Genomic DNA, 26,056 nt, shown 5'->3' on the forward strand with positions numbered 1-26,056 from the left:
GGTTTTGTTTTTTAGAATCAGATCAAACTCCACTTTGGCCCAATCTTTCTTTTGACCTAATTGCTGATGTCAGTTTTAAACCTATGGTATGCATTTCCATATAAAAAACATAAACAATTTGTCCATGTTAAGAAATTGATCTTTGATATTGTTATGTGTTAAATTTTCTATGGAGTTTGGATTTGTTTGGAAGACAGACTTGAATATCTGCAAGTTCATTGAATGCCCATTTTTTCCATTCAATATTATTTTGCTGGATATGATATTTTTGGCCATATGCCTAGTTCTTTTTATTGGCAGTATATATAATTCCAGGATCTGCAGTCTTTTATTGTGGCTGCTGCGAAGTCCTGTACAATTCTAATTGTAATTCAGTATATTTGAATTTTTTTTCCTTTTTTCTTTCAGAATTTTCTCTTTGATCTGAGGGTTTTGAAATTTGGCAATAATATTCCTATGTATTTTCCACAATTTTCTCTTTGAGGTGGTGATCAGTGAATTTTTTCTAATTTTACTTTCCTCTTATGTTCTTTCACTCAAGGACAATTTTCTTAGATTATGCTTTGCATTATTGGGTGGAGGTTCTTTTTTTTGGTCACAGTTTTCAGGTAGCCCAATTCTTATATTTTTTCTTCTTTATCTGTTTTTCTTATGTTTCAAATTCTTTTCTATTTTTTCATTCTCTATATTCTGTTTTGTTATTTCTTGGTCTCTTATAGCTTCATTGGCTCTCCCTTGCCCAATCTAATTTTCAAAGAGTTATTTTCTTCTATAAGACTCTGTATCTCCTTTTCTAGTTGGTTAATTTTTTTTTTTAATAATCTTGTTTTTCTTAGATGGTTTTTATTTTTTTAGTTTTTCCTCAATGTTTCTCATTTGATTTTAAAATTCTTTTCTAAGTTATTCTATGTAATTCAAGGCAGGGAAACCATTTCTGTTACTGTTTGAGAGGTAGAAGAAGCTTTTTTTACTTAAGTGTCCTTCTGTGAAGATGAACCCCAATCTTCCTTATCGCCATAGTAAATTTCTGAGGTTGGGTTCTTCTTTGCAGATTCATTTTTTTTTTTTAAGGAGAAGTATTAGTGTAAGCACCTCTAATTGTAGGGTGGGGGGTGGTGCCTCTAGCACCAGTTAGTTCTCTCTTTTGACCTGGAACCCCAAACCAAAAGCTCCACTCTCCGGCAAGTGCCGCCCCTGCCTCTGTACTGGTGTTCCCTCAGAATTCCTGGACTCAGATCCCAACTCCACAAGCTGTCCAGGAGGTGAAAGTTTCTGTGGTTCCTCCAACCAAATTCACCTAGCCCCAGGGATATCCATTTGGGGTTTCTGGGAAGCTAACTGGGAGGTGTTAGCAGTTCACACTGATTAATCCCTCACCTGGGGCCTTTCTTCAGATTGTCCCGGGAGTATCCTGTTCAGTCCCAAGACCTCTTGATCTTTCAGCAGTCTATGTTCTCCTTGAGGCACAAATGTGTTCTGTTTGTGGGGGAAATCTGGAGAGGTTGCAATTTACTGACTTACCCCTAAGGGGTAGTATTAGGTCCCCAATTTATGAATCCGAGGTCCTTTCTAATTTACTTTCCTCTCACTCTCCAGGCCTCTCCAATCAGACTTCCAGCCTAAGCATTCAAAGCCACTAGCAATTTCTTTTATCAGGTGGGATGGTCTTTTCTCTTTCTTCCTGGATACTGTCTTCCTTTCACCTGTCTCACTTCTCAGTCTCCTTTGCTGGTTTATCATTCTAAGTATGGGTGTATCTAATCTCTTTTTATACCCTCATTTATGACTTCATCATTTTTCATGGATTTAATTATCATCCTTGAAGGTGATTCACAGACTTATCTATCCAGGCTTGGTCTCTCCCGGAGCTTCTGTCACTCCTATAACTGTCTCCAGCTACCTATAAGATATTTCAAATTAGATATTCCTAAGATATCTTAAACATTAATTAATATGTCCAAAACAGAATTCATTATATTTTACCATCTTTCCAATTTCTCCATTTCTTTTGAAGGCACCATCATTCTTCTAGTCTCCACATTGGCAAACTGACCTGTCATCAGTCTCATCCTCTCTCACCCCATACATTAAATTATTTATAAAATCTTGCTGGTTCTCAACATTTCCCTCATCTAGGTTTTTTTTCTCTGTTCATAAAGCCACTACACCAGGTTAGGTCCTCTTACTGCTTCTCTCATCTTGACTTTTGCAGTGATTTCCCATTTGGTCTTCCTGCTATAAATCTCTCCCCACTCTGGTCACTTCCCTATTCCACAAACCTTAATGGCCCCTATTGCTTCTATGATCAAATAGAAATTCCTGTTTAGCTTTTAAAAATTTTCACAACCTGGTCCTAACCAGTAATCTTTCCAGCCTCATTATGTATTTCCATCACCATCACTACCACTATCCCTTCCTTTATTTTGTGGTCTGGCTAAACTTGCCTTCCCCTTACTCATAGATAATATTCCCTTATGTGTCTCTGCTTTTCTACTGGCCATTCCCCATACCATAAATGACTCTCTCCTTCCTTCTGTCTCACAGTCACTACCTAAACCTTTTTCTGATTGTCCAAGTCTTTTCTGATAGTACCCTCTTTTTCTTTCAACTATTTAACTATCTTGAATTTGTGTGTATATGTATACATATGTGCATATATATATGTTAGTGGTTATGTATATGAATATGTATTCACTCATATACATTTAAATAAAACTTATAATATCCTGTATATACTTATATTTATATATTTTATTTTCCCTGATAGAATATGAGCTCCTCAAGGAGCAGAATCTCTATTTTTATTTTTGTCTTTTGAATATCCTGTATTTAACAAAAATGCCAGGGTACATAGTAGGGACTTAATTATTTGAAAGTCTTTACCAATGAAAAGATACCTCCTAAAGTGCCATCCACATCCAGAGAGAGAACTATAGAGACTGAATGTGGATCAAAGCACTTGTATTTTTGTTGTTGTTGTTGTTGTTGTTGTTGTTTGCTTGCTGGTTTTGTTTTGTTTTACACAGCATGATGAATATGGAAATATGTTCAGAAGAATTATACATATTTAATCTATGTCAGATTGCTTGCTGTCTTGGGGAGGGAGAGTGGGAATAATACGGAAAAATATTTTGGAACTAAGGTTTTGCAAAGGTGAATGTTATTTATATATTTATATTTATAATCTTTGCATGTATTTGGAAAAAAAACAAAATGCTATTTTAAAAAGCCAAATAAAAATTTTAGAGCAAAGAGAAATAAAAAAAAGATGTCTCCTATTGTTTGTTCTGCCACAGAATAAAATTTCCTCCCTCTGCCTCAATGTTCATCATTCTAGTCCACATTAGTTCTTTCCTTCCTTCCTCTCTCCCTTCTTCCATCCTTTTTTCCTTCCTTCCTTCTTTCTTTCCCTCTTTTCCTCCTTCCTTCCTTCCTTCCTTCCTGCCTGCCTGCCTTTCTCCCCCCCCCCCAATGTTCATCATTCTGAATAGTCCCACATTTTCTTTCCTCCCTCCTTCCTTTTCTCCTTCTTTCCTGTCCTCTCTCCCTTTCTTTTTCCTTCCCTCCCTTTGTCTCTTCCTTCATTCTTTTATTCCTTCCTCTCTCCCTACCTTCCTTCTTTCCTTTCTCCTTCCCTTCCTTCCTTCCTTCCTTTCTCCCTCTCTCCCTCTCTCCCTTCCTTCTTCCTTTCCTCCTTATTTCACTCCTTTCTTCCTTCCCTCCCTCTCCCTTTTTCATTTTCTTTCATAATAAAGGATCTCAATTTAAATATATCATCAATCAACACAATTTTCCATGAGCTGTTAACTTTCCATGGTATATATTTGATCGGTGTTTGAATTGGACAAGCTTTATTTCAATGTTTGAAATATTATTTACAATAGCTTTATATAGTCTTATTTTATTTTACCTAAATTAGTAGAAGCCGCTATATAGAAATAATTTAGAGCCATTGATGAGACTTAGGTTGACAGCTGGAAAATAAAATTTCTCTCTTCAGTCCTTATTTTGCAAAATTTTCTGCAGAGAAATGAAGTCTCTGATTTGAAGAACAATTTAAAGAACGGTTTTTATTAATTGTACTTACCATGATAATTGGAAGAGAACTTGGGGCATGTCAAAAACAGGCAAATGAGAGAGTATGTGTCTGGTTCAGGCTAATTGTGATTATAAATCAGAACAGTAGATAAGATCATAAATTACCTGCTATTCAAAGCTTCATTTTAAATAGCTCTTTTGTCACTTTCCAGTCTGATTTTTTCTGTAATGAATTGTTTTTCATCTTTGCCTTTCCAGACAGCCTAGATCCAACATAGTTTAATTGTCACTAACAAACAACAAAAATTTTTAAAAAAAAATTACTGATGTTTTTAATTGATTGAGATGAACTTTTACTTTACTTAGCAGTATGACACATTCAGTATTGGTCCCATTAGGTGATCATTAATTTTGCAAGGAAAAAAAAACATCTTAAAAGGTTACATGCTCTTTGCAAGTATGAATACAGGTCATTGTATTCATGCATAATGTGGTGTTGCTACAGTAATGAATGAATGAATGAATGAATGGATGGATAGAACACTAAAACTTGTAAGCCTTATTTGTTGCTGCCTCTCTGGTTATCAAAACACAATCAGTTTATGTTCATGAAAATGCCCAAATTTGGGGTGCTATCAGGAAAGGATTTGCTGTTTAGACCTGGAAATAGTGATAAGAAAGGAGACACAATATACAAGCCTTTGGATGTTGATTGAGAGAACAGAAAAGAGGATTAGAGCTGTGAACAGAATTCCTGGGAGCTTCAGAAGGAGGTGATGGTTCAATTCTGAAATAAGAAGCTGTGATAATAGAAGCCTTGGTGGTGGAACGAGTAGCTATTCATTTCTTTTTAAAAAGGGCCGAGAGAATAGGGAGTGATTAATGAGCCAGCAGTGGGTGCATTCAGGATAAATAATTTGAGAGGCAATCAAATATAATTTAACAGTAGCACTGGATGACACGTTGTGCAAATTAGAGCCATTGAAGATTTTACTGGTTTTGGAAGAATGTGGAATTAGCATGGTGAGTATAAGTAGTTTGTCAGGTGGTACCATTCAGATGCTTTAAATTTTATCCACTTACTAAAAAATGGAATTTAATAATAGTTCAGAGGAGATGGTGGGGTAGAGAAATGGGAGGGGGGGATAATTCTCCCTGGGAAATTCCCATTTGTGAACAGCATTTTGCCAAGCAAATTTTTAGCCCATATTGTTGCTTTCTTTCATCTAATACTTGGCACCCTTGGGTTATTTGTTATCTGAGGGACTGGCTTTCCTCATTTTGGCAGATCATGGGGAAAAAAAATAAGAGTAGTAACCAAGAAACAAGTTACCTTCGATAAACCGAGTTGAGAAAGTCTTCTCTGTCAGGACCTCTAGTCAGGTGGTATTCCATTCCTCAGGGAGAATCATAACTGGAATCATGATTTTTGAAAAATACTTGACTTTTAAAGATTATGTCACTGGCTCAGTGTGTTGACAGTTTAGTTGGTCATTATGAGAAATTATTGGGCCTTTATTTTGGTGATCCTGACCCCTTTATGTCCTTATCAGTGGTAATCCTAGAATTAAGTAGACCAAACCCTTTTTTATTTTTATTTTTCTTTCTAGTAGACCAATTCTTGCTGAAGGATTTTGAAGGGCTGTATTGTGTCAACTATTGCTACTACCATTAGTAGAAGCTGCAGGGTACAAAGTAATAGATGGTTGATGTAAAAAAGATGGGAACTTTGTGGGAAAGGAACCACTTCATCTTAGAAGTAGTGTGTGGAGGAGAGGAAAACCAGGTATAGATTAATTGTTTCCATCCTGTATTTTAAGAGTATATTTCTTCCAGAAAAAGCTAGGTGAACTAAAATTCTGCAGAAAAATTAGCCCAGGAGGATTGGAAAAATTCTAAAGACCCATTCTAAATTTTTAAAAATTCTAAAGACACAAAGAGAAATAAATTTGATGTAGAAGATCTAGGGAGATTTTCAAGAGATCTGAATGTGTGCTGGGGGAATTTACTGATCATGTCATTATTTATTTATAAGTTAAATTTTATTTTCAAAGATCAGGCTTCTATCTCCATTACCCTGACTTTCTCTCAATTGAGAAAGCAAGAAAAACCAAACCCCTATTAACAAATGTATATAGTCATTATAGTTATTTTGTTGTAATCAGTCAAAATTCATCTTCTCATCCTCCCATTGTCATTCCCCATTTAGAATATCAGAAAAATGAAACTTATTACAAATATGCTTCATGGAGTCATTGACTTCTCTCTGATCTGTTCTAACTTTGAAGGAATTTGTTTATACATCTTATGCCAAACTATTAATTCACTCTCCAGTGCTTTCTTTCACAACTCTCCCAGTGTTTTCTTCAAGCTTTCTCATTCTTTTTATGAAAACATTTTAAACCTTTTTTTTAATAATCCTTTATTATATCTTCCAGAAATTCTAGTTGAATTTCTGCTTAAGCTGCATTTTTTTTTTTTCTGAAACATTGCCTATACTTGTTTTACAGTCATTTTCTTCTTCTGGGATTGTATGTTAAGTGTCCCTGCCACAATAATTGGTGGGACTTTTTTTTTTTTTAAATTATTTTTTTTTAATTTGCTCATTCTTTTAGCCTACTTCCCTACTTCAGACTTGATGTTAGGGTTGGACTCTATGACACTTCTGAACTCTTGAGTTCAAGATCACAGGAAAAGATTGGGGAGATCTGCAAGCTTTTCAGCACTCCCAAAGTGGTCTAATTCAAGGTAAAGTCTGATAACTGTACCCCATTTCCCACCTCTACTCTGACTGAGTTCACAAGTTCCTGACTTGGATTTAGGTTTGTGTAGATGTAAACTGCTACTGGAAAGAAAGTTCTCAGCCCAGAAAGACCAATATGTAGGCCCTGCCTTGATCTGGAATTCCTACCCTGGTTCTTCTTTCTAGGTTAGATTCTAAAATTGAAATGCTGCTTTGTGCTACTACTACTGATTTCTGAACTTTCTTCTTTATCCATACATAGCCTAATTCCTTATCTGCAAACACCATTCCCCTACTCAGGTTGCTCTGGAGAAGATGGCAAAGCTGCCATTTTATCCTTTCCCATTACAATGCCTAAATATGTGGCAAGACACATTTTTGTTGTGTTACCTGGCTCTCTCTCTCAGGGTTGCTGTATCTTGTACCCTGTATATCCTGGTTCCTACCTGCCCCTAGTGTCTGCAAACCTCTCCCTGTCTCCTATATCAAGATGAACTGGACAAATGACGCAAGTACCTTTTTCTGAATTTCTGCGTCAGGATTCAATCTGGTTCATTATTTAGATTTGATTGGAGAAGTTTGTGAAGGAAAACTCACTGCTCTGTTTCCTATTACTCTGTCATCTTGGAGCACATCCAATTTTAAAATACATGTAGATAAGTGGGTTTTTTTAAACCAAATAATGGAAGATGAATGTAAAAACATGTCATAGTCTTAAAAGAATAGTTTTAAGAACAAATATTGATTCCTAAAACAGACAACAAATGACACTTATTCTTAGTAGAGATGTTTGGAATAAAGATTTAAGTTTACTCTGTCAATCCTCCAAATATTTATGAAGGGTCTGTTATTGAGTACAAAATATTGTGACTCGAAGACAAAATGAAAAATAGTCCCTGACCTCATAGACCTTATATTCTTCTGAGGAGTGGATTACAATAAGCATTTATTAAGTATTCACTGTCTGGCCAGGCCTATAAACAAATAAGCATATCCATGATAATTTGAGGAGAGAAATGGCTAGCAACCAGAAAGATCAGGAAAGACTTTTGTTGGTAGTGTCAAAAGAATTAAACCTTGAAAGAAATTATGGATTTTAAGAGAGAGAAATGTGGAGGAAATACCTTCTGGATTTGGGGGACAGCCTAAACAAATTGTGCTAAGTTAAAAGGGAGAGTAAATGCTAAATATTAAGCCCATTTGGCTGGAATATTAAATGCAAAGGACTAAATAATGTGCAATAAACTTGGAGAAGTAATTTACTACCAGATTGTGAAGGGTTTGAAATGGCAAACAGGGAGTTTGTATTTTATCCTAGGGGTAGTAAAGAACCATTGAAAATTCTTGAACAGCCTTGATCTTGAACAGATCAATGATGGACAGAACCAGCTACACCCAGAGAAAGAACACTGGGAAGTTAATGTGGACTACTTGCATTTTTGTTTTTCTTCCCAGGTTATTTTTTTTTTTAATTTAATAGCCTTTTATTTACAGGTTATATGCATGGGTAACTTTACAGCACTGACAATTGCCAAACCTCTTATTCCAATTTTTCACCTCTTTCCCCCCCACCCCCTCCCCCAGATGGCAGGATGACCAGTAGATGTTAAATATATTAAAATATAAATTAGATACACAATAAGTATACATGACCAAGCCGTTATTTTGCTGTACAAAACGAATCAGACTCTGAAATCTTGTACAATTAGCCTGTGAAGGAAATCAAAAATGCAGGTGGGCAAAAATATAGGGATTGGGAATTCAATGTAATGGTTTTTAGTCATCTCCCAGAGTTCTTTCTCTGGTTCATAGCTGGTTCAGTTCATTACTGCTCCATTGGAAATGATTTGGTTGATCTCATTGCTGAAGATGGCCAGGTCCATCAGAACTGGTTATCATATAGTATTGTTGTTGAAGTATATAATGATCTCCTGGTCCTGCTCATTTCACTCAGCATCAGTTCGTGTAAGTCTCTCCAGGCCTTTCTGAAATCATCCTGTTGGTCATTTCTAACAGAACAATAATATCCCATAACATTCATATACCACAATTTATTCGGCCATTCTCCAACTGATGGACATCCATTCAGTTTCCAGTTTCTGGCCACTACAAACAGGGCTGCCACAAACATTCGTGCACATACAGGTCCCTTTCCCTTCTTTATGATCTCTTTGGGATATAAGCCCAGTAGTAACACTGCTGGATCAAAGGGTATGCACAGTTTGATAACTTTTTGAGCATAGTTCCAAATTGCTCTCCAGAATGGTTCCCAGGTTATTTTTACCTTCTGAATCTGATTTTTCTTGTGCAACAAGGGAACTATACGGATTTGTACACATATATTGTATTTAATATATACTTTAACATGTTTAACATGTATGAGACTGCCTGCCATCCAAAGGAGGGGGTGGAAGGAGGGAAGGAAAAGTTGGAACAGAAGTGATTGCAAGGGACAGTGTTGAAAAATTACTCATTCATATGTTCTGTCAATAAAAAAGCTATTTAAAAAGTAAAAAAAAAATTCTTGAACAGGAAAGTGACTTGTGCTTTATCAATTAGGAGTGGCACTTTGGCAGGAGTGAGTCACAATAGATGAAACAAATTTTTTTTAATAATGTTTTTTGATCGGTTGAGCAGGTTTGTTGCTTAATTGTGTCCTATTTTTTGTGACCCAATTTGGGTTTTCTTGGCAAAGATACTGAATGGTTTGCCGTGTCCTTCAGCTCATTCTGTAGATGAGGAAACTGACTTGCTCATAGTTACACAGACAGTAAGTGTCTGATTTAAACTCATGATTCCCAAGACAGTTTTCTATCTCTTTTGTCATCTAGGCTGCTCCAGGTTGATCAGGGAAATGCTATAAATATGGTTATTTCGATTTTACTTAGCATGGCATTTGACAGTCTTAACTTTTTATTCTTGTGGATGAGACAGAGAGATTTAGGCTAAGTAATAATAAAGTTAGATAAACTGGTTGAAAGACCAAATTCAAAGAATAATCTTAAATAGTTTGATTTTTAGCTTTGAAGGATTTATCTAATGGAATGTGCCAGGGACTTCTGCTTGATCAGAGCAGAGCTAAAACATTGAGCTGACTTGAACAAGATGGAATTGAACAGAGATGAAATAAAAGTCATGTACTTCAGTAGGATCATCTGGGAAAACTAAAGTGTATAGATTTTTTAGTATATTGCAAATATAATAGATGGGAGTATTGTGCAATCTGAGGCTCCAGGAGAAGAGCGGTGATGGTTCCACATCTGAGATACTGTGTTTCTACACCATCACATATGATGAAGAATGCCGGTAAAGCTGGAAATATCTAGAGGAGGTGGGGAAGAGCTTCAAAATGATGTCATTTGAGACTAAGTTGAAGGAACTAGGAATATATAGCCTGGAAAAGAAAGACTTAGAATTAGATCTGATACTTGGGGTTAAGGGGAAGGATTAATCTTGTAATATCCATTTGATTCCTAGAAAGCAGAACTAGGCACTGTGGGTGGAAGTTTATAAAGAGGCAAATTAAGGCTTATAAATAAACACATAATTAGAACTTTAAAAATAGGATGGGCCGCCTTTTTTCACTAGAAGTCTTCAAATAGAAGTTGTGTGATTCTAGTCAGTATATTGTAAAAGGGGGATTCTTGCTATGTGTTAAAATATTTGATTTTTATGGTGTCTTATAATGACTCAGGCAAGCTAGGTGGAGTATTGGACCTGGAGTCAGGTAGACTCATCTTTCTGAGTGCATCTGACCTCAGATACTTCCAAACTGTGATACTGGGCAAGTCATTTAACCCTGTTTGCCTCAGTTTCCTCATTCATCAGTAAAATGAGCTGGAGAAGGAAATGGCAAACCATTCCAGTGTCTTTGCCAAGAAAAGGGGCAATGAAAAATCAGACTAACCAATAAAAACTGATTCTGTAATCCAAGATTCAGTTATACTAACTTTAGTAATCCAAGATTCAGTTATACTAACTTTAGCAATCATAGACTCATGGTTTGGCTATGATTTGCCCTTGAGAAGTTAGTACAGCAATGTTCTCTCCTTTTGAATATGGTATTGTAATGCATTTTCACCAACTTCTAATTGCCTGTTGAAAGAATAAACAAGTATAAGGCTATTCTGTGGTCTGCTCTGAAGTTCTAGGTCTTAAATTAACCTAATGATTTCTCATAGAAAAACTAACTATATTCCCAGGAAACAAACTTGGTGAGTCCCTGCTGTGAGGGAATAAGAAGGAAACATGGGGTAATAGTAAAGTGACTTTTAAAATTTCTTTTCTTTTTAAAAAATATTTATTTTTAGCATTTTTTTCTGTATAAATTTTGAGTTCCAAATTTTCTCCCGTTTGTACTCTGTTCCCCACCCACTGAGAAGGCAAGTGATATGATATCAATTATACATGTAAAATCATGCAAAACATATTTCCATATTAGTTATATTTTTTAGGATTATACTGATTTTTTTATTGAAGTTTTTTATTTGCAAAACATGCAGCACTGACTGTTGAAAAACCTTGTTCCCAATATCCCTTCCCTTCCCCTCATCCCCTCCCCTAGACGGCATGTAATCCAATATATGTTAAACATGTAAAAATATATGTTAAATTCAATATAGGCATACATATTTATATGATTGTCTTGCTGTACAAAAAAAAATCAGATCAAAAAGTAATAAAAAATGAGAAAGAAAACAAAATGCAAGCAAACCACAATAAAAAGAGTGAAAATGCTATGTTGTGATCCACTCTCAGTGCCCACAGTCTTCTCTCTGGGTCCTTTCCATTCACCACTTTCTGGATCTCTCCACATCACCTGGCGATTATCTAAAGATAGTGGAGCTGCTCGCACTGGACGCTGCCCTTCTGGTGGGTTATAAAGCCTGTCTGCTGGAGCCAGTGCATCTTTATCAAAAATTAAAAAATTAATGGTATAGAGAACTAAATTTAGAAGTTCTCTAGGGTTACCTGTGGCTCCCCCTTTCTTTTGTTTTTGGAGAAATGTCTTAATGTCTCTGTTTCTTCTTATTACAATTGCCTTACCTTAGGGATTAAAGGGGGTTAAAGTGGTGTGTAAAATCTTATACTGTGCACAAAAGTGTTCAAAATGTTTGGAAGTATATGCAGGACCATTGTCTGTTTTTATTTCTTGTGGCACACCCATAATGGCAAATGCTTGTGTGAGGAATTCAGTGACCATTCGGGCTGTCTCTTTTGCTGCTGGTATAAGGTTTTCTTTCTCTGGAGGTGGATGGTATTTTTCATTGTGAGTTCTTTGGAATTTGGAATAGCTTTGAAAAACTTGTGTGGAGATGGAATAAGTTGATTGGATAATAAGAAGATTGTCTTATAAGAAAGAAGAAAAGGAAATCATTTATCCAATGCATTCTAAGTGTTAGGCATTGTGCTAAGTGCTTTTACAAATATTATTTCATTTAATCCTCATAACAACCTGGACAATAGGTGCTGTTGTTAGTTGAGTAAACTGAGGCAGACAATGGCTAAGTGACTTGCCCAGAATTACAAATCTAATGATATTAATAGTTGACATTTATTGCTGTTGTAGTTCACTTTGACATTTATTGTTGTTGTAGTTCAGTTTGTAGGCTTTTGTAGGCCAGGCATTCTGAACTCTAAATAACTGTGATTTAAACATTTACTTTTGTAAGTTAGGGGGTCTAACGATATTCACTTCAATACTAGTGTCTTGGCTTAGAGCAACCAGCTTTTTTCTCTTGAGATCAATTAACTTTCATAGTACCATAATTTTTAATTCAACAAGTATATTAATTTTCATTTGCAAATGCTTTGGATTTGAGGTTTAATCTGTATGAACTATCTGCTTTATTACTGTGTAACTCATTCTCAGTTGAGAACTTTTCAGTGGCAAGATGAAATTCATTAATGTGACCCTTTCATCTAAAAAGAAAATGCTAGGGGATAAAGAATTGGAAATTGAGGAGATGTCAATCAACTGGGGAATGGAAGAACAAATGTTCTCGTAATTATGATGGAATACTATTGTCCTAGAAGAAATGATAAGAAGGATGTGTCAGAAAAACCTGAAAGAACTTTCATGAGCTGATGCAAGGGTAAATATACTGTATAGTAACAACAATATTGTTAGATGATCAGCTGTGAATGACATAACTATTCTCAGTAATACAGTGATCCCAAATAACACTGAGGGAATTATGATGAAAAAAGCTATCCAGAGAAATAACTACTGGTGTTTGAATACAGATTGAAGCATACTATTTAAAAATCTCTTTATTTTTCCTGAAGGTTTTTTTGTATGTTTTCTTTTATAACATGACTATTATGGAAATATTTTGCAAGACTCTATCCATGTATAACTTGTATCATATCTCTTCCTTTTTTAATGGGAGGGGCAAGGCGGAAGGGAGAGAATCAGGAACTCAACATTTTAAAAATGAATGCTAAAAATTGTTTTTACATATAATCGGGGAGGAAAGAAAACACTAGATTTTCTTCTTAATCCTTTGGAGAGAAAAAAATCATAAATATCTTGCTACAAATTTTCTCTTTCCTAGGGCATTATAGAAAAAACCAAAGACAGGGGTATTCCTCTGATCATTGATGCTGTAAGTAGTGCTTTCCTTGATTTTCATTTCTTATGCAGTAAGGAACTTAAATTCTGCCGAATAAACAACTGTTAACTGTTTTATACAGGATGGGATTTGGCTCATTTCTCTTCAGCCTTCCCTTATTCAAGACTATCAGAAGGCAATTCTCACACCCAATTGTATGGAGTTCAAGCGACTCTATGAAGTCATGGTGAGTTAATTGACCAAAGAAAAGGCAGCAATGCATAGTAGACACTGTTTTGAGGTTGATACTGTCACTTACTCGTTTTGTGACTGTTCAAGCCAGGTCCACTCGTTAGTTTCCTCAAGTGCAGGATAAAAGGGTTGGACTAGGTGACTATCAAAGGTCCTGTCTAGCACTGTGATCCATAATTACAAGATACATTCTATTTTTATCTTTTAAAGAGGAGAAATTTCATTTACAAATGTTTTGTTAAACTTTTTTTTTTTTGCCTTTGTACAGATCATATATAGGACAAGATAAATCTTCACTTTTTTCCCACAATAGTTTTTTATGTAAAGATAGTTTTCAACATTTATTTTTATAAGATTTTCATTTTCATTTTTTCCTCGCTCCTTCCCTTTCTCCCCTCCCAAGATGATAAGCAATCTTATATAGGTTATTACTGTATACATTCTTAACAGATATTTTTATTTATTCAAAATTTTTATTGATTTGTTTTTACATTATCTTCATTTTAAAACATATCTCTCCCTTCTTCTCTATGGATGGAATAAGTTGATTTCAAACAATTGACATTAACCATTAACAAAGAATAAGAAAAGAAAAGAAAAATCAGTTCAGGAAAGCCAACTAACACATTTACTAGGTCTGATGAAATCTATACAATACAAACCCTTAGTCTTCCACTTCTTCAATGAAAGGAGGGAGGTCTAATAGACTTCTTCATGCAATCTTTCTGTTTTGTTGTTCAGTCATTTTTCACTTGTATCTGACTCTTTATGATCATTTTGGGGGTTTACTTGGCAAAGTGGTTAAGTGATTTGCCCCGGTCACATAGCCATTAAGTGTCTGAGGCCAGATGAGTTTTCCTGACTCCAGACCCAATAGTCTATTGACTGTATCTCCCAACTGCCCCAAGTCTTTCTATGGGATTTTTTTTTAAATAATTAATAAAGAAAGAAATAGGTATATAAGAATATTCCCTTGCTTGCTATTTTTTTTAAGCTTGTAATAATTGAAGATGTATTTTTTTTTTTTATGGCAGTCTTGTGTGTTAGCTTTTTTCCCTTCATTTAACAGTTTTTTTTTTCCATTAAACCATTATTTTATTTTTTCTCCTTCCCAACCATTTCCCACTATAAAAGAATAAGAAACCCAGAAGAATGTTCATAGTAAATAAGGCAAAACAAATTTTCACATTGACTTCATCCAGAAATATGTTTCTCATTATGCATAATCCATCATCTCTCAGATCTCTGTGTTGAGAAGTAGGTAGCAGTTTTCATTGGTCTTCTGGAATCATGATCATTGTGCTAATCAGGTTGTTCTTTTTTTCCCCCTTGTGATACAGTTTAACACTTCAGTAGATAGCAGTGATCTTCATGGATGTGTATTGAAACTCAGTCAAGCCTTAGGGAATCTGACAATAGTTCTAAAAGGAGAGAAAGATGTTATTTCAGATGGTGAAAAGGGTAAGTAATGAGTTTAATTTGTGACACGGCTAAATTTTTTTTAATGTATTTCTGTTGGGATCATTTTATATTTTCGATCAAGCTATTTAGAAATGAGCTTCCTTTAGGTTTTATCACATACTCTCAAAGAATTTCCTTGCTTTTTAAAAAGAATTATTGTAATTCTTAATTTAAAAAAAAATTTAAATTTGGGGTTCAAAATTCTTTCCCTTTCTCCCAGCCCTTCCTTTACCCACTGAAAAGGCAAACAGTGTGATACACATTATGCATGTGAAGAGAAACAAAACATTTCCATATTAACTATGTTGCAAAGAATAACAAGAACTATATAAAATGAAAAAATATGATGCAATCTGCTCTCTGTGTTCAAAAGTTTTCCTGTGGAGTAGACAGCATGTTTCATCATGAGTCCTTTGGATTTGTCATGGATCATTGTATTGATAGAGTAGCCAAGTCTTTAACAGCTGATTATTGATAATCTGCTTCTGATCACTTCACTTTGAATCATCAGTTCACAGAAATCTTCCCAGTTTTTTCTGAAATTTTCCCTTTTTATTATTATTATTATTTTTTGGAAACAATCAGGGCTAAATGATACATGGTTATACAACTAGTAAGTATCTGAGACTGGATTTGAATTCAGACTGGATTTGAATAACTCCAGGGCCCATGCTTTATTCACTATACCATCTACCTACCCCCTTTTCATTATTTCTTATAGCACAGTAATATTCCATCACAATCATATACCAAAACTTGTTCAACCATTCCTGCAGTTAATAATCATTCCTTCATTCCTCAATGTCTAATTCTTTGCCACAAAAAGAGCTGCTAAAAATATTTTTGTCAGTCTTTTTTCCTTTTCTTTGATTTCTTTGCGATATATCATTTGTCATTTTTCTTTTCTGTCATGAAGTAATCTGATAGTTATCAGTTACCTAGGAGTATTTTCAATTTTCATTTTTCTAAATATTAGTAATTTAAAGGCATTTTTATAGAACTATTGATAACTTTGAATTCTTTTTCTGAAAACTGCCTGTTTATTCTTTGACCATTTGTCAACTGGGGGAAGTGTTCCTTATTTTTATAAATTTGGCTCAGTTCCTTATAAATTTGTGATATGAGGTTTGTATCACAGAAACTTGCTATAAATTTCTGTTTCCAGCTTTCCTTCTAATTTGGCCTGGAATTGTGGGGGGGGAAACAACTTTTTTTTTTTTTTTTTTTGCCTCCCATGATCTTCTCTATCTCTTATTTGATTATAAACTCATCCCTTATGCATAGATCTAACAGGCAGTTTTTCCTATGTTCCTTTAATTTGCTTATAATATTACCCTTTATGTCTACATCAAGTACTTAATTTGGTATACAATGTGAGATGTTGATCTATGTCTACTTTCTGCCAGACTGCTTTATGATTTTCCTTGGAGTTTTTGTGGAATAATGAATTCTTTCCTCCAAAGTTTAATCTTTGGATTTATCAAACACTAGATTAACTGGGGTCATTTACTTCTATATATTGTGTATTTGTTCCATTCCACTGATCCACTACTCTGTTTCTTAGCCATTATCAGATTGTTTTGATGATTTCTAGTTTATAATATTGTTTGAAATCTGGTACTGCTAAACCACCTTCATTCATATTTTTTAATTGATTTTCTTGGTATTCTTAATCTTCCCGATAAATTTTAATCCTAGCTCTACAAAATAATTCTTTGGTAGTTTGATTAGTAAGGCACTGAATAAATACATTTAGGTAGAATTGTCATTTTTGTTATTTTGGCTCTAACAATGAACAATTAATACTTCCCAGTTTATTTAGATGTCTTTATTGTGTGAAAAGTTTTATAATTGTGTTCATAGAGTTTCCTGGGTTTGTCTTGGCAAGTAGACTCCCAAATTTTTATTTTATATTGTCTGCAATTATTTTAAATGGAATTTCTCTTTTCACTTCTATTGTTTTGTTGGTAAAATGTAAAAATGTTGATGATTTGTGTGTGTTTATTTTGTATCCTTATTGATTCTCCAGGGTTCTCTACATTTACTCTCAGATTATCCCATACTATAGTAATAGTTTTTATCCCTTGCAAAAAGAGCTAGTTCTGTTTCCTTGTTTATTCTTATTTCAAATTTTTTGGCCTTATTGTTATAGCTAGCATGTCTAATACAATGTTAAGTGATAGTACTGATAAACAAACATCCTTATTTTACCTCTGATATTATTGGAAGGACTTCTACTTTATCCCCATTATAGATACTTGCTCTTGGTTTTAGGTGAATATACTTATTTTAAGAAAACCTTTATTTAGTCCTATTTTTCCCAGTGATAGGAATTATCAAATTTTTGTTCAAAACTATTTCTTTATCTGTTGATCTAATTATTAAATTCTTGATGTTTATTTTAAATTGATAGTTTATAGCTTTCCTAATATTTAACCAGCTCTGCATTCTTGGTAAAAATACCATCTGATCATAGTGTAGGATTTTTTGATATATTGCAGTAGTTACCTTGTTAATATTTATTTTAAAATTTTGCATCTGTATTCTCAATTTTTGCTCTCCTTGGTTTAGATAACAGAATCATATTTGTGTCACAGAAGGAATTTGGTAGGAATCTTTTCTTACCAATTTTTAAAAAATAGTTTAGATAGTATTGGTATTAGTTGTTATTTAAATATTTGATAGAATTTGCTATAAATCTTTCTGTTATTGGAGGCTTTTTTTTTCTTTCTCAGAACTCACTTATAGCTTGTTCAAGTTCTTTTTCTAAGGAAGGGCTATTTAAGGATTTTTTTTCCCCCTTTGTTAATCTGAGCTATTTATAGTTTTAAAAATATTTATCTATTTCATTTAAATTGTCAGTTTATTGATATGTAATTGGGCAAAAATTGATCCTAAGAATTGTTTTGACTTCCTTTTCATTGATGGTAAATTCACTTTTTCATTTTTGATATTAGTAGTTAGTTTACTTCTCTTTTTAAAAATCAAATTAACCAATAGTCTTTCTATTTTATTGGTTTTTTTTCATAAAACCATTCCTATTTTTATTTATTAATTTGGTGTTTTTAATTTATAATTAATTTCTTTTTAAGGATTTATATTTTGGTATTTAATTGGCAGTTTTAAATTTATTCTTTTCTTAGCTGTATTAGTAGCATACCCAGTTCATTAAGTGGCTTTTTCTCTCTTTTACTGATGTAGACATTTAAAACATAAATTTTCCCTTTAGTACCACCACTTTGGCTGTGTTGTTTTTTGGTGAGTTGTTTCATTGTTATCATTGTCTTTAATGAAATTTTCAGTTGTTTCTATGATTTGTTCTTTGACCCATTTGTTTTTTAGGATTAGATTATTTAATTTCCAATTAATTTTTCATCTCTCCATTGTTCACTATTAATGTAATTTTTATTGCATTATGATTTAGAAAGGGTACATATTTAATATTTCTGTTTTTCTGCATATGGTTGTGAGGTTTTTATGGTCTAATGTATACTCACTTTTTGTGTGGGTGCCATGTATAGCCAAGAAAAGGGGATTATCCTTTTTATTCTCATTTAATTTTCTCCTACAATCTATCATATTTAACTTTTCTAAAATTCTCCTTTGTCTCTTTAACTTCTTTCTTATTTACTTCTGAGACAAATGGAGTTCCCCCACTATATATACAGAGCAGTTTTACTGTCTATTTTCTCCTATAATTCATATAACTTTTTTTTTTAGTATTTTGGTTGCTATGTCATTTGGTGCATATTTACATATTGGTGCATGTATTTACTATAGTACTTTTTAGCAAAATGTAATTTCCCTGATTTTCTTTTTTAGTTAGGTCTGTTTTTGCTTTTGTCAGAGATCATGATCACTACCTTAGCCTTTTTTCATTTCAACTGAAGCAGACAAGATTCAGCTTCAGCCTCTTATTTTAACTGAGTATTTTTTTGTTTTTAATGTGTTTCTTATAAATGATATATTTTTGTATTCTGGTTTCTAATCCATTCTGCTGATTGCTTCTGCTTTATAGGTAATTTCATCTTGAGGAATTTATGTATTTATTTATTTTGCTGAGGCTATTGGGGTTATGTGGCTTTCCCAGGGTCACATGGCTAGGAAGTATTAAGTATCTGAGGCCAAATTTGAACTCAGGTCCCTCCTGACTTCAGGACTAGTGCTCTATTCACTGACACCTAGCTTCCCCGAGAGGGATTTACTTTTGAGGCATATTAGGACAATTTCTTGACTGGCCAAATAAAATATTTTGTTCTTGACCTTTTTTTTTTTTTTTTAATGTCACTACTACTTTCTTTCTTTCTTTTTTTAATAAAGCTTTTTATTTACAAAGTATATGCATGGGTTATTTTTCCAACACTGACCCTTGCAAAACCTTTTGTTCCAACATTTCCCCTCCTTCTCCCCACCCCTTCCCCCAGATGGCAGGTAGTCCAATACATTTTAAATATGTTAAAATACATGTTAAATCCAATATAAGTATACATATTTATACAGTTATCTTGCTGCACAAGAAAAATCAGATCAAGAAGGTAGAAAAACTGAGAAAGAAAACAAAATGCAAGCAAACAATAACAAAGAGTAGAAATGTTATGTTGTGTTCCACACTCAGTTCCTCTCTCTGGGTGTGGATGACTCTCTTCATCATTAAACAACTAGACGTGATTTGAATCATCTCATTGTTGAAGAGCACCACGTCCATCAGAATTGATCATCGTATAGTCTTGTTGCCGTGTATAATAATCTTCTGGTTCTGCTTATTTCACTCAGCATCAGTTCATGTAAGTCTCTCCAGGCCTTTCTGAAATCATCCTGCTGGTCATTTCTTACAGAACAATAATATTCCATAATATTCATATACCACAGTTTATTCAGCCATTCTCCAATTGATGGGCATCCATTCATTTTCCAGTTTCTTGCCACTACAAAAAGCACTTCCACAAACATTTTTGCACATACAGGTCCCTTTCCCTCCTTTTAAGATCTCTTTGGGATATAAGCCCAGTAGTAACACTGCTGGATCAAAGGGTATGCACAGTTTGATAACTTTTTGAGCATAGTTCCAAATTGCTCTCCAGAATGGCTGGATCTAGATGTTCACAGTTCTACCACCAATGGATCAGTGTCACTACTACTTTCTACTGACTTTACCCTTCCTCCACAATTAATTAATCTTTTATAATATTATTTTTATTTATATTTATATAATATATAATATTATAATAATTTATGATTTTTTTGCCTCCCATGGTCCTCTCTATCTCTTATTTGATTATAAACTCATCCGTTATGCATAGATCTGACAGTCAGTTTTTATGATAAATTAGTATAGTCAGAATAAATTGGCAACACATAATCTCTGTCTGAAAATGTTTACCTCATTCTGCACTTTAGTCAAGCCTTCATTGGCTGAGAGATGGCTAGAATGCAGCACTATCAGTTGTCTGTTCACTGCATTGATGAAACTTTTTAAGACTTTCATTGTTGTTTTTCCTGCATGTTGCTGTGACCATCATGTAATTTAATCTCTTGATTGTGATTATGTCACCATGCATCATTTCATTTCACAGATATATCTTAGTTTTTCACATCTGCCATTTGTAATGATGTAATAAAATGTCTTTATAGATGCATAGACAACAGCTTTTCCCTCCATTTCCTATGAAATCTTTCCTTGTCTCCAGTCTTTTAGTTAATTCAAGTACTACTTTTTGCCATATTTCCATCAGGGAAGGGTTGACACTGATAAGATTCTGCAGGGATAACTCAGACTTATTCTAAGTCCCCTTAGTATTTCTACTCACTCTTCAGTAAATTTCTCCAAGTAGCACTATTCTAGTCTTGTGACTCATAGCTAAGCACTATTGATTCATTTGTTTATATTTTTAAAAATATCTTTTGTTTTTATATGCCTATTATCTCTAAATTCATTCCCTTCCTTTTCTACCCAACCAAGTTAAACACTATTCAAGTTCAGATACTAGAATGTTATGGAGCAGGAAATTAATGTGAGGAATCTTTTTATTTTGCATCAATCTGCATGTAGGTTGGTGATTGATAATAGATCGTATTCCCTTTCTTTCACATTCATTATAACTTGGTAGAAATGGTTGTTCTAGCCTTAGTCAAGGGTGAGGGGTTGGTCGTGTCCATCATCCTGTGCTGCTATCTGTGTGCTAACACTTTTTACCCTAAGTTGCCTGGTAAACACATTTGGCTGGTCTCCAGAGATACACTCTTCCCCTGCCAGCTGATTAGGTGCCTTACCAAAAGGCATTGTTTACTGGGGCATATAGACCCCTTTGACAGTAAGAGGAAGTAGATGAATTTGGAAAACAGACCACAAGCTTGGAGGGGGAGAGTCTGATAGAGGAGCTGATGGTAGTCTTCAGTTATCTTCCTTTTTGCCACAAGCAGCTTATTTAATTGTTAATTTGTTAGTATTACTTTCTCTTCTCAGAAGACGGAAGAAATAACAAAGAAAAATTCTAGAATGTATCTGATTTTCCCTAACAGGAAGGATCACTTGTTGCTGAAATGAAAATGATGGGAAATGTATGGGGAAATAACCCTACTATAATTTGTGATAGAGGAGAAGAAAGCCATGAATATAGTTTGCCATGCATCCTTGATTTTAACAAGCAGATCTCAAAGGGTTCAAAAGAAACACAAATAGGATCCCATGAACTGAAATGTTACAAGGGAAAAGACATAATGGTTGACTCCCTCTTTGGGACCTCTATTTTAGGAAGCATCTGCCTGTGTTTCATCTCACACTTACCTCCACTGTTTCCAGACTGCTAACCTCCTCCACCTCTCCCCTTCTTGTATATTGTCTTCCCCATAGTAGAATGTAGTTCTTTGGGGGGAAGACTGTCTTACTTCTATTTATATCCCCACCTCTTAGCACTAGTCAGTGCTTGACTCATAGCAAACATTTAATAAATATTCTTCTTTCTGTCTCTCTCCCTTTCTCTACTTTCCTTGCTTTCCCTTATTCCCCTTTCCTTTCCCTTCTTTTCCTGTTTTTCTCTTCCCTCCCTTTTTATCCTCTTCTTCTCCTCATCCCCTGTTCTCTCCCCTTTTTCTCTCTTTACTCTTTTCTTCTTTTTTCCTCTTATTTCCTCTCTTCCTTAGCCTCTATCTATCAATATTGAGTGAAAGAAGAGGATCAGAGAAAGGATCTTTTCTTGGGACAGATGGCATAAAAAGAGAATGATTTGTACAAACAAAACCAATGCAGTCAAGATTAGAAGGGATGCAGAAAACTGGGGGGAAAATTTACATCCAAGGTTTCTGATAACTACCTCATTTCTAAAATATAAAGAGAATCAAATCAAGTTTATAAGAATATCAACCATTCTTCAATTGATAAATGGTCAAAGGATATGAGTAGACAAATTTCAGATGAAGAAATTAAAGCCATTTCTAGTCATATGAAAAAATGTTCTAAATCACTATTGATTAGAGAAATGCAAATTAAGACAACTCTGAGGTGTTGTTATTTGTCAGATTGGCTAAGATGACAGGAAAAAAATAATAAATATTGGAAGGGATGTGGGAAAACTGGGACACTAATTTGTCATTAGTGGAGTTGTGAACTGATCTAATCATTTTGTAGAGCAATTTGGAACTATGCCAAAAAGACTATCAAACTTTGATCCAGCAGTGTGTCTACTATCCCAAAGAAATCTTAAAAAAGGGAAAGGATTCTACATATACAAAAATGTTTGTAGCAGCTCTTTTTGTAGTGGCAAGGAATTGGAAATTTGAGTGGATCACCATCATTTGGAGAATGGCTGAATAAGTTATGGTATATGAATGCTATAGAATATAAGAAAGGATCAGCAGGATGATTTCAGAGAAGCCTGGAGAAGTTTACATGAACTGATGCTAAGTGAAAGGAGTAGAATCAAGAGAACATTATATACAGCAACAGTAAGATTGTATGATGGACTTTTCAGGCGCGGTGATTCAGGCAAATTCCTTATAGACTTGTGATGTATAGAGTCATTTGTATCCAGAGAGAGAGCTAAGGAGACTGAATGTGGAGTACAACATAGTATTTTCATTTTTTTTGTTGTTGTGGTTTGCTTTATTGTTTTTTTCGTTCTCCTTTTTTATCCCTTTTTATCTGATTTTTCATGTGCAACAAGATAATTATGAAAATATGTATAGAAGAATTGCACATATTTAATCTATAATGGATTACTGGGTAGCTTGGGATAGGGAGAGGTAGGGAGTGAAGGAGAAATTTAGAACACAGGATTTTGGAGAGGTAAATGTTGAAAATAATTTTTGCATGTATTTTAAAAATAAAAAGCTATTATTTATAAAGAGAATGACTTGTATTGTAAAAGACAAAACAAAAATGAATAGCAGGTTTCATACTCAAGGATGGAAATATATAAATGAATATATAGGAAAAGAAAATGATGATGACACCTTATTTATAGCATCTTTGTGTTGTAAGAGAGATTATTCCCAAAATATGTTAGAGGTGATTTGAGTTGTAATTTAACTGAGTTTGTGATGTATAAGCTTTTTCAAAAAGGATGCATGATATACATCATGATTTTTATCTAACAAAAGTTTGTTAATCTTTCCCATTATGTGGAAGTGAACCAAACTATGATTCCTGGGAAAATTATAGAAAAGGTCATGAAAGAAATAATTTGTGATCTTCTAGAAAGGACAGCATTGATTGTAAAAAGCTAACATAGGTCCCTTAAGAACAGGTTTTTCCAGTTTTTCTAGAATTATAAAACTAGTAAATAAGTAGAAAGCTTTAGTTATCATTTAGCTAGATTTTAGCAAAGTTTTTTATAAAGTTTTTCATACCATTTTAGAGAAGATAGAGATAGATCAATATGATAATACATTTAGATGGATTCAACATTTGGTGGATGTACTCAGTGTAGTGTAACATTTTTATCAATGACTTAGATAAGTTTGTTGTTGTTTATTGTTGTTAGTTGGAATTTTCCTTGGCAAAAATACTGAAGTGGTTTATCATTTCCTTCTCCAACTCATTTTCCAGATGTGGGAACTGAGGAAAAGAGGGTTAAGTGATTTGCCTAAAGGTCACATAGCTAGTAAGTGTCAGAGGTCAGATTTAAATTTAGGAAGATGAGTTTCCCTGCCCTCCAGTCTTAGTCATTCTATCCACTTGGCCACTTAGCTACCTGGATAAAAGAATAGGTGGCTTGCTTTATCAAGTTTACAGATGATACTAGCATAAGAGAAATAAGTCAACTATTCAATAGTCAAATAGTCAACACTGCCTCATGTGCCTCTGGATAAACCAGCTCAGACTTTGATTTTTATGTCAGAAGCAGTTCTAGTCAGCAAAGATTAAAGGAAATGGGAGAAGACAAACTGTTCCCAGATGGAACCCCCAGTTTTAGTAACTGCTTAAAACATGGGTGAAGGGCTTTCTGTTTGCTGGAAGAGCATAGACAATAGGTTATGATTTAAAACAGTCTTGTATAACCAGACAAATTTGCCTCCAATTCTTTTCCAAACAGCCCAGATTAGAATGATGCTTCATGATGCTTATGCTTAAAAATGTTAGGACTTTCTAAAGAGAACTGCCTCATTCCTATCATGTTTTAAGGCTGACAAACGGTTCACCACTAACTTTATAAGGGAGGTAAGTGCAAATATTATTTAATCCATTTTCAGGATGAGATAATTAAGCCCCAGGGGGCAAATGATGTATTGGTTACCCGGCCAGAATTCACATGCAGTCAGGATATCCCAACTTCCAGGTCCCTGGCTGGTTCCAGTATACTTATTTTGCACAGATAACAACTTCAAAACTGGAGCTGCACAGCAGGCTTGGGACAGCACTAATCTATGCTTTTAGTTGCAAAATGTCTTTGTTTTTCTGGGATCAAATGAGAACAGCTCTGAGAATGCCCATGTCAAAATGGCAAGTCTTTTTTCGTGTATGTGTGTATGAAAAGACATATTTAAATAAAGACACACACACACATATATATATATATATATATATATATATATATATATACATAAAACTTAGGCCCAACTCCCACTGCAGATTGTTTTAACAACTATAGAACCAGGATTTAAGCATATAAGCCAGAATATTCCACTAGCATGAATGAGTTAATGTACTTCTCCCAGCACTTGATAATTTACAAGTTTTCCTTAATTAGATTCTGGAGCCTATTCCCAGCCAGAGAAGCAATAGGATTATATTGTTGTCTTAAAAGAAAAATCACTTCAAAGACCCCAGTTTCAATTAGGAAAATAGCAGTTGATTAAAGAAGCCATTAAAGTGTAAACAGAAAAGGCAGGTAGAGCAAAACACTTTAAAGTCAAATATAATCATTCTATTTGCATTGTTTCACTTCTTCGTTCTGTTTGGAAAAGAATAATATTCCTTTAGCTATTCTGGAGATTGGACCAAAGTTCAAATTCAGCCTCACACTAGTAGCTGTGTGACTCTGGGCAAGTCATTTAACCCTGTTTGTCTCAGTTTCCTCATCTGTAAAATGGGCTGGAGAAGGAAATGGCAAACCACTCCTGTATCTTTACCAAATGAGGGTCATAGAGATAACTCAACAGTAGCAATATTCTAGAAAGCAGTTACAAAACTGCCTTTTAACTCTTACCACTAAAAGATGTAAAAAAAAAAAAAAAAAAAAAAAAAAAAAAAAAAAAAAAAAAAAAAAAAAAAAAAGAGGAAAAGGACTCATGTACAAAGATGCAGGATGCCTTTTGTGGTGGCAAAGAAATAGAAACTTACTGGGGAAAGAATGTGCCCATCAATTGGGGAATGACTGAACAAATTATGGCATATAAGTGTAATGGGATACTGGTGTGTTTTAAGAAATGATGAAGGGGATAGTTTCAGAGAAATCTGAATTGATAGAGTGAAATGAGCATAATCAGAATAATTTATATAATATACAATACACAATATTCTAAAAACAAATAATTTGGAAATAATTTAAGAATACTAATTAATCATCATGCT

The 26,056-nt window shown here is 34.2% G+C and overlaps 1 protein-coding gene across 6 annotated transcripts in view; it reads left to right on the forward strand.

Annotated features, from left to right (window-relative positions):
- Window positions 1-26,056, forward strand: part of NAXD (NAD(P)HX dehydratase) — an 89,279-nt gene that overhangs the window by 57,023 nt on the left and 6,200 nt on the right. For 5 of the 6 annotated variants that reach the window (XM_031958711.1, XM_031958714.1, XM_031958715.1 and 2 more), the window contains 3 exons: window positions 13,339-13,389; window positions 13,478-13,582; window positions 14,928-15,048. In XM_031958711.1, coding sequence (XP_031814571.1) covers window positions 13,339-13,389; window positions 13,478-13,582; window positions 14,928-15,048 — 277 coding nt within the window. Of the gene's footprint in view, window positions 1-13,338; window positions 13,390-13,477; window positions 13,583-14,927; window positions 15,049-24,578; window positions 24,704-26,056 lie in introns of all 6 variants that reach the window. The other variant, XR_004232853.1, reaches the window with a different exon arrangement.

The sequence above is a fragment of the Sarcophilus harrisii genome, chromosome 3 (genome assembly GCF_902635505.1).
Source record: "Sarcophilus harrisii chromosome 3, mSarHar1.11, whole genome shotgun sequence".
NCBI lineage: Eukaryota > Metazoa > Chordata > Mammalia > Dasyuromorphia > Dasyuridae > Sarcophilus > Sarcophilus harrisii.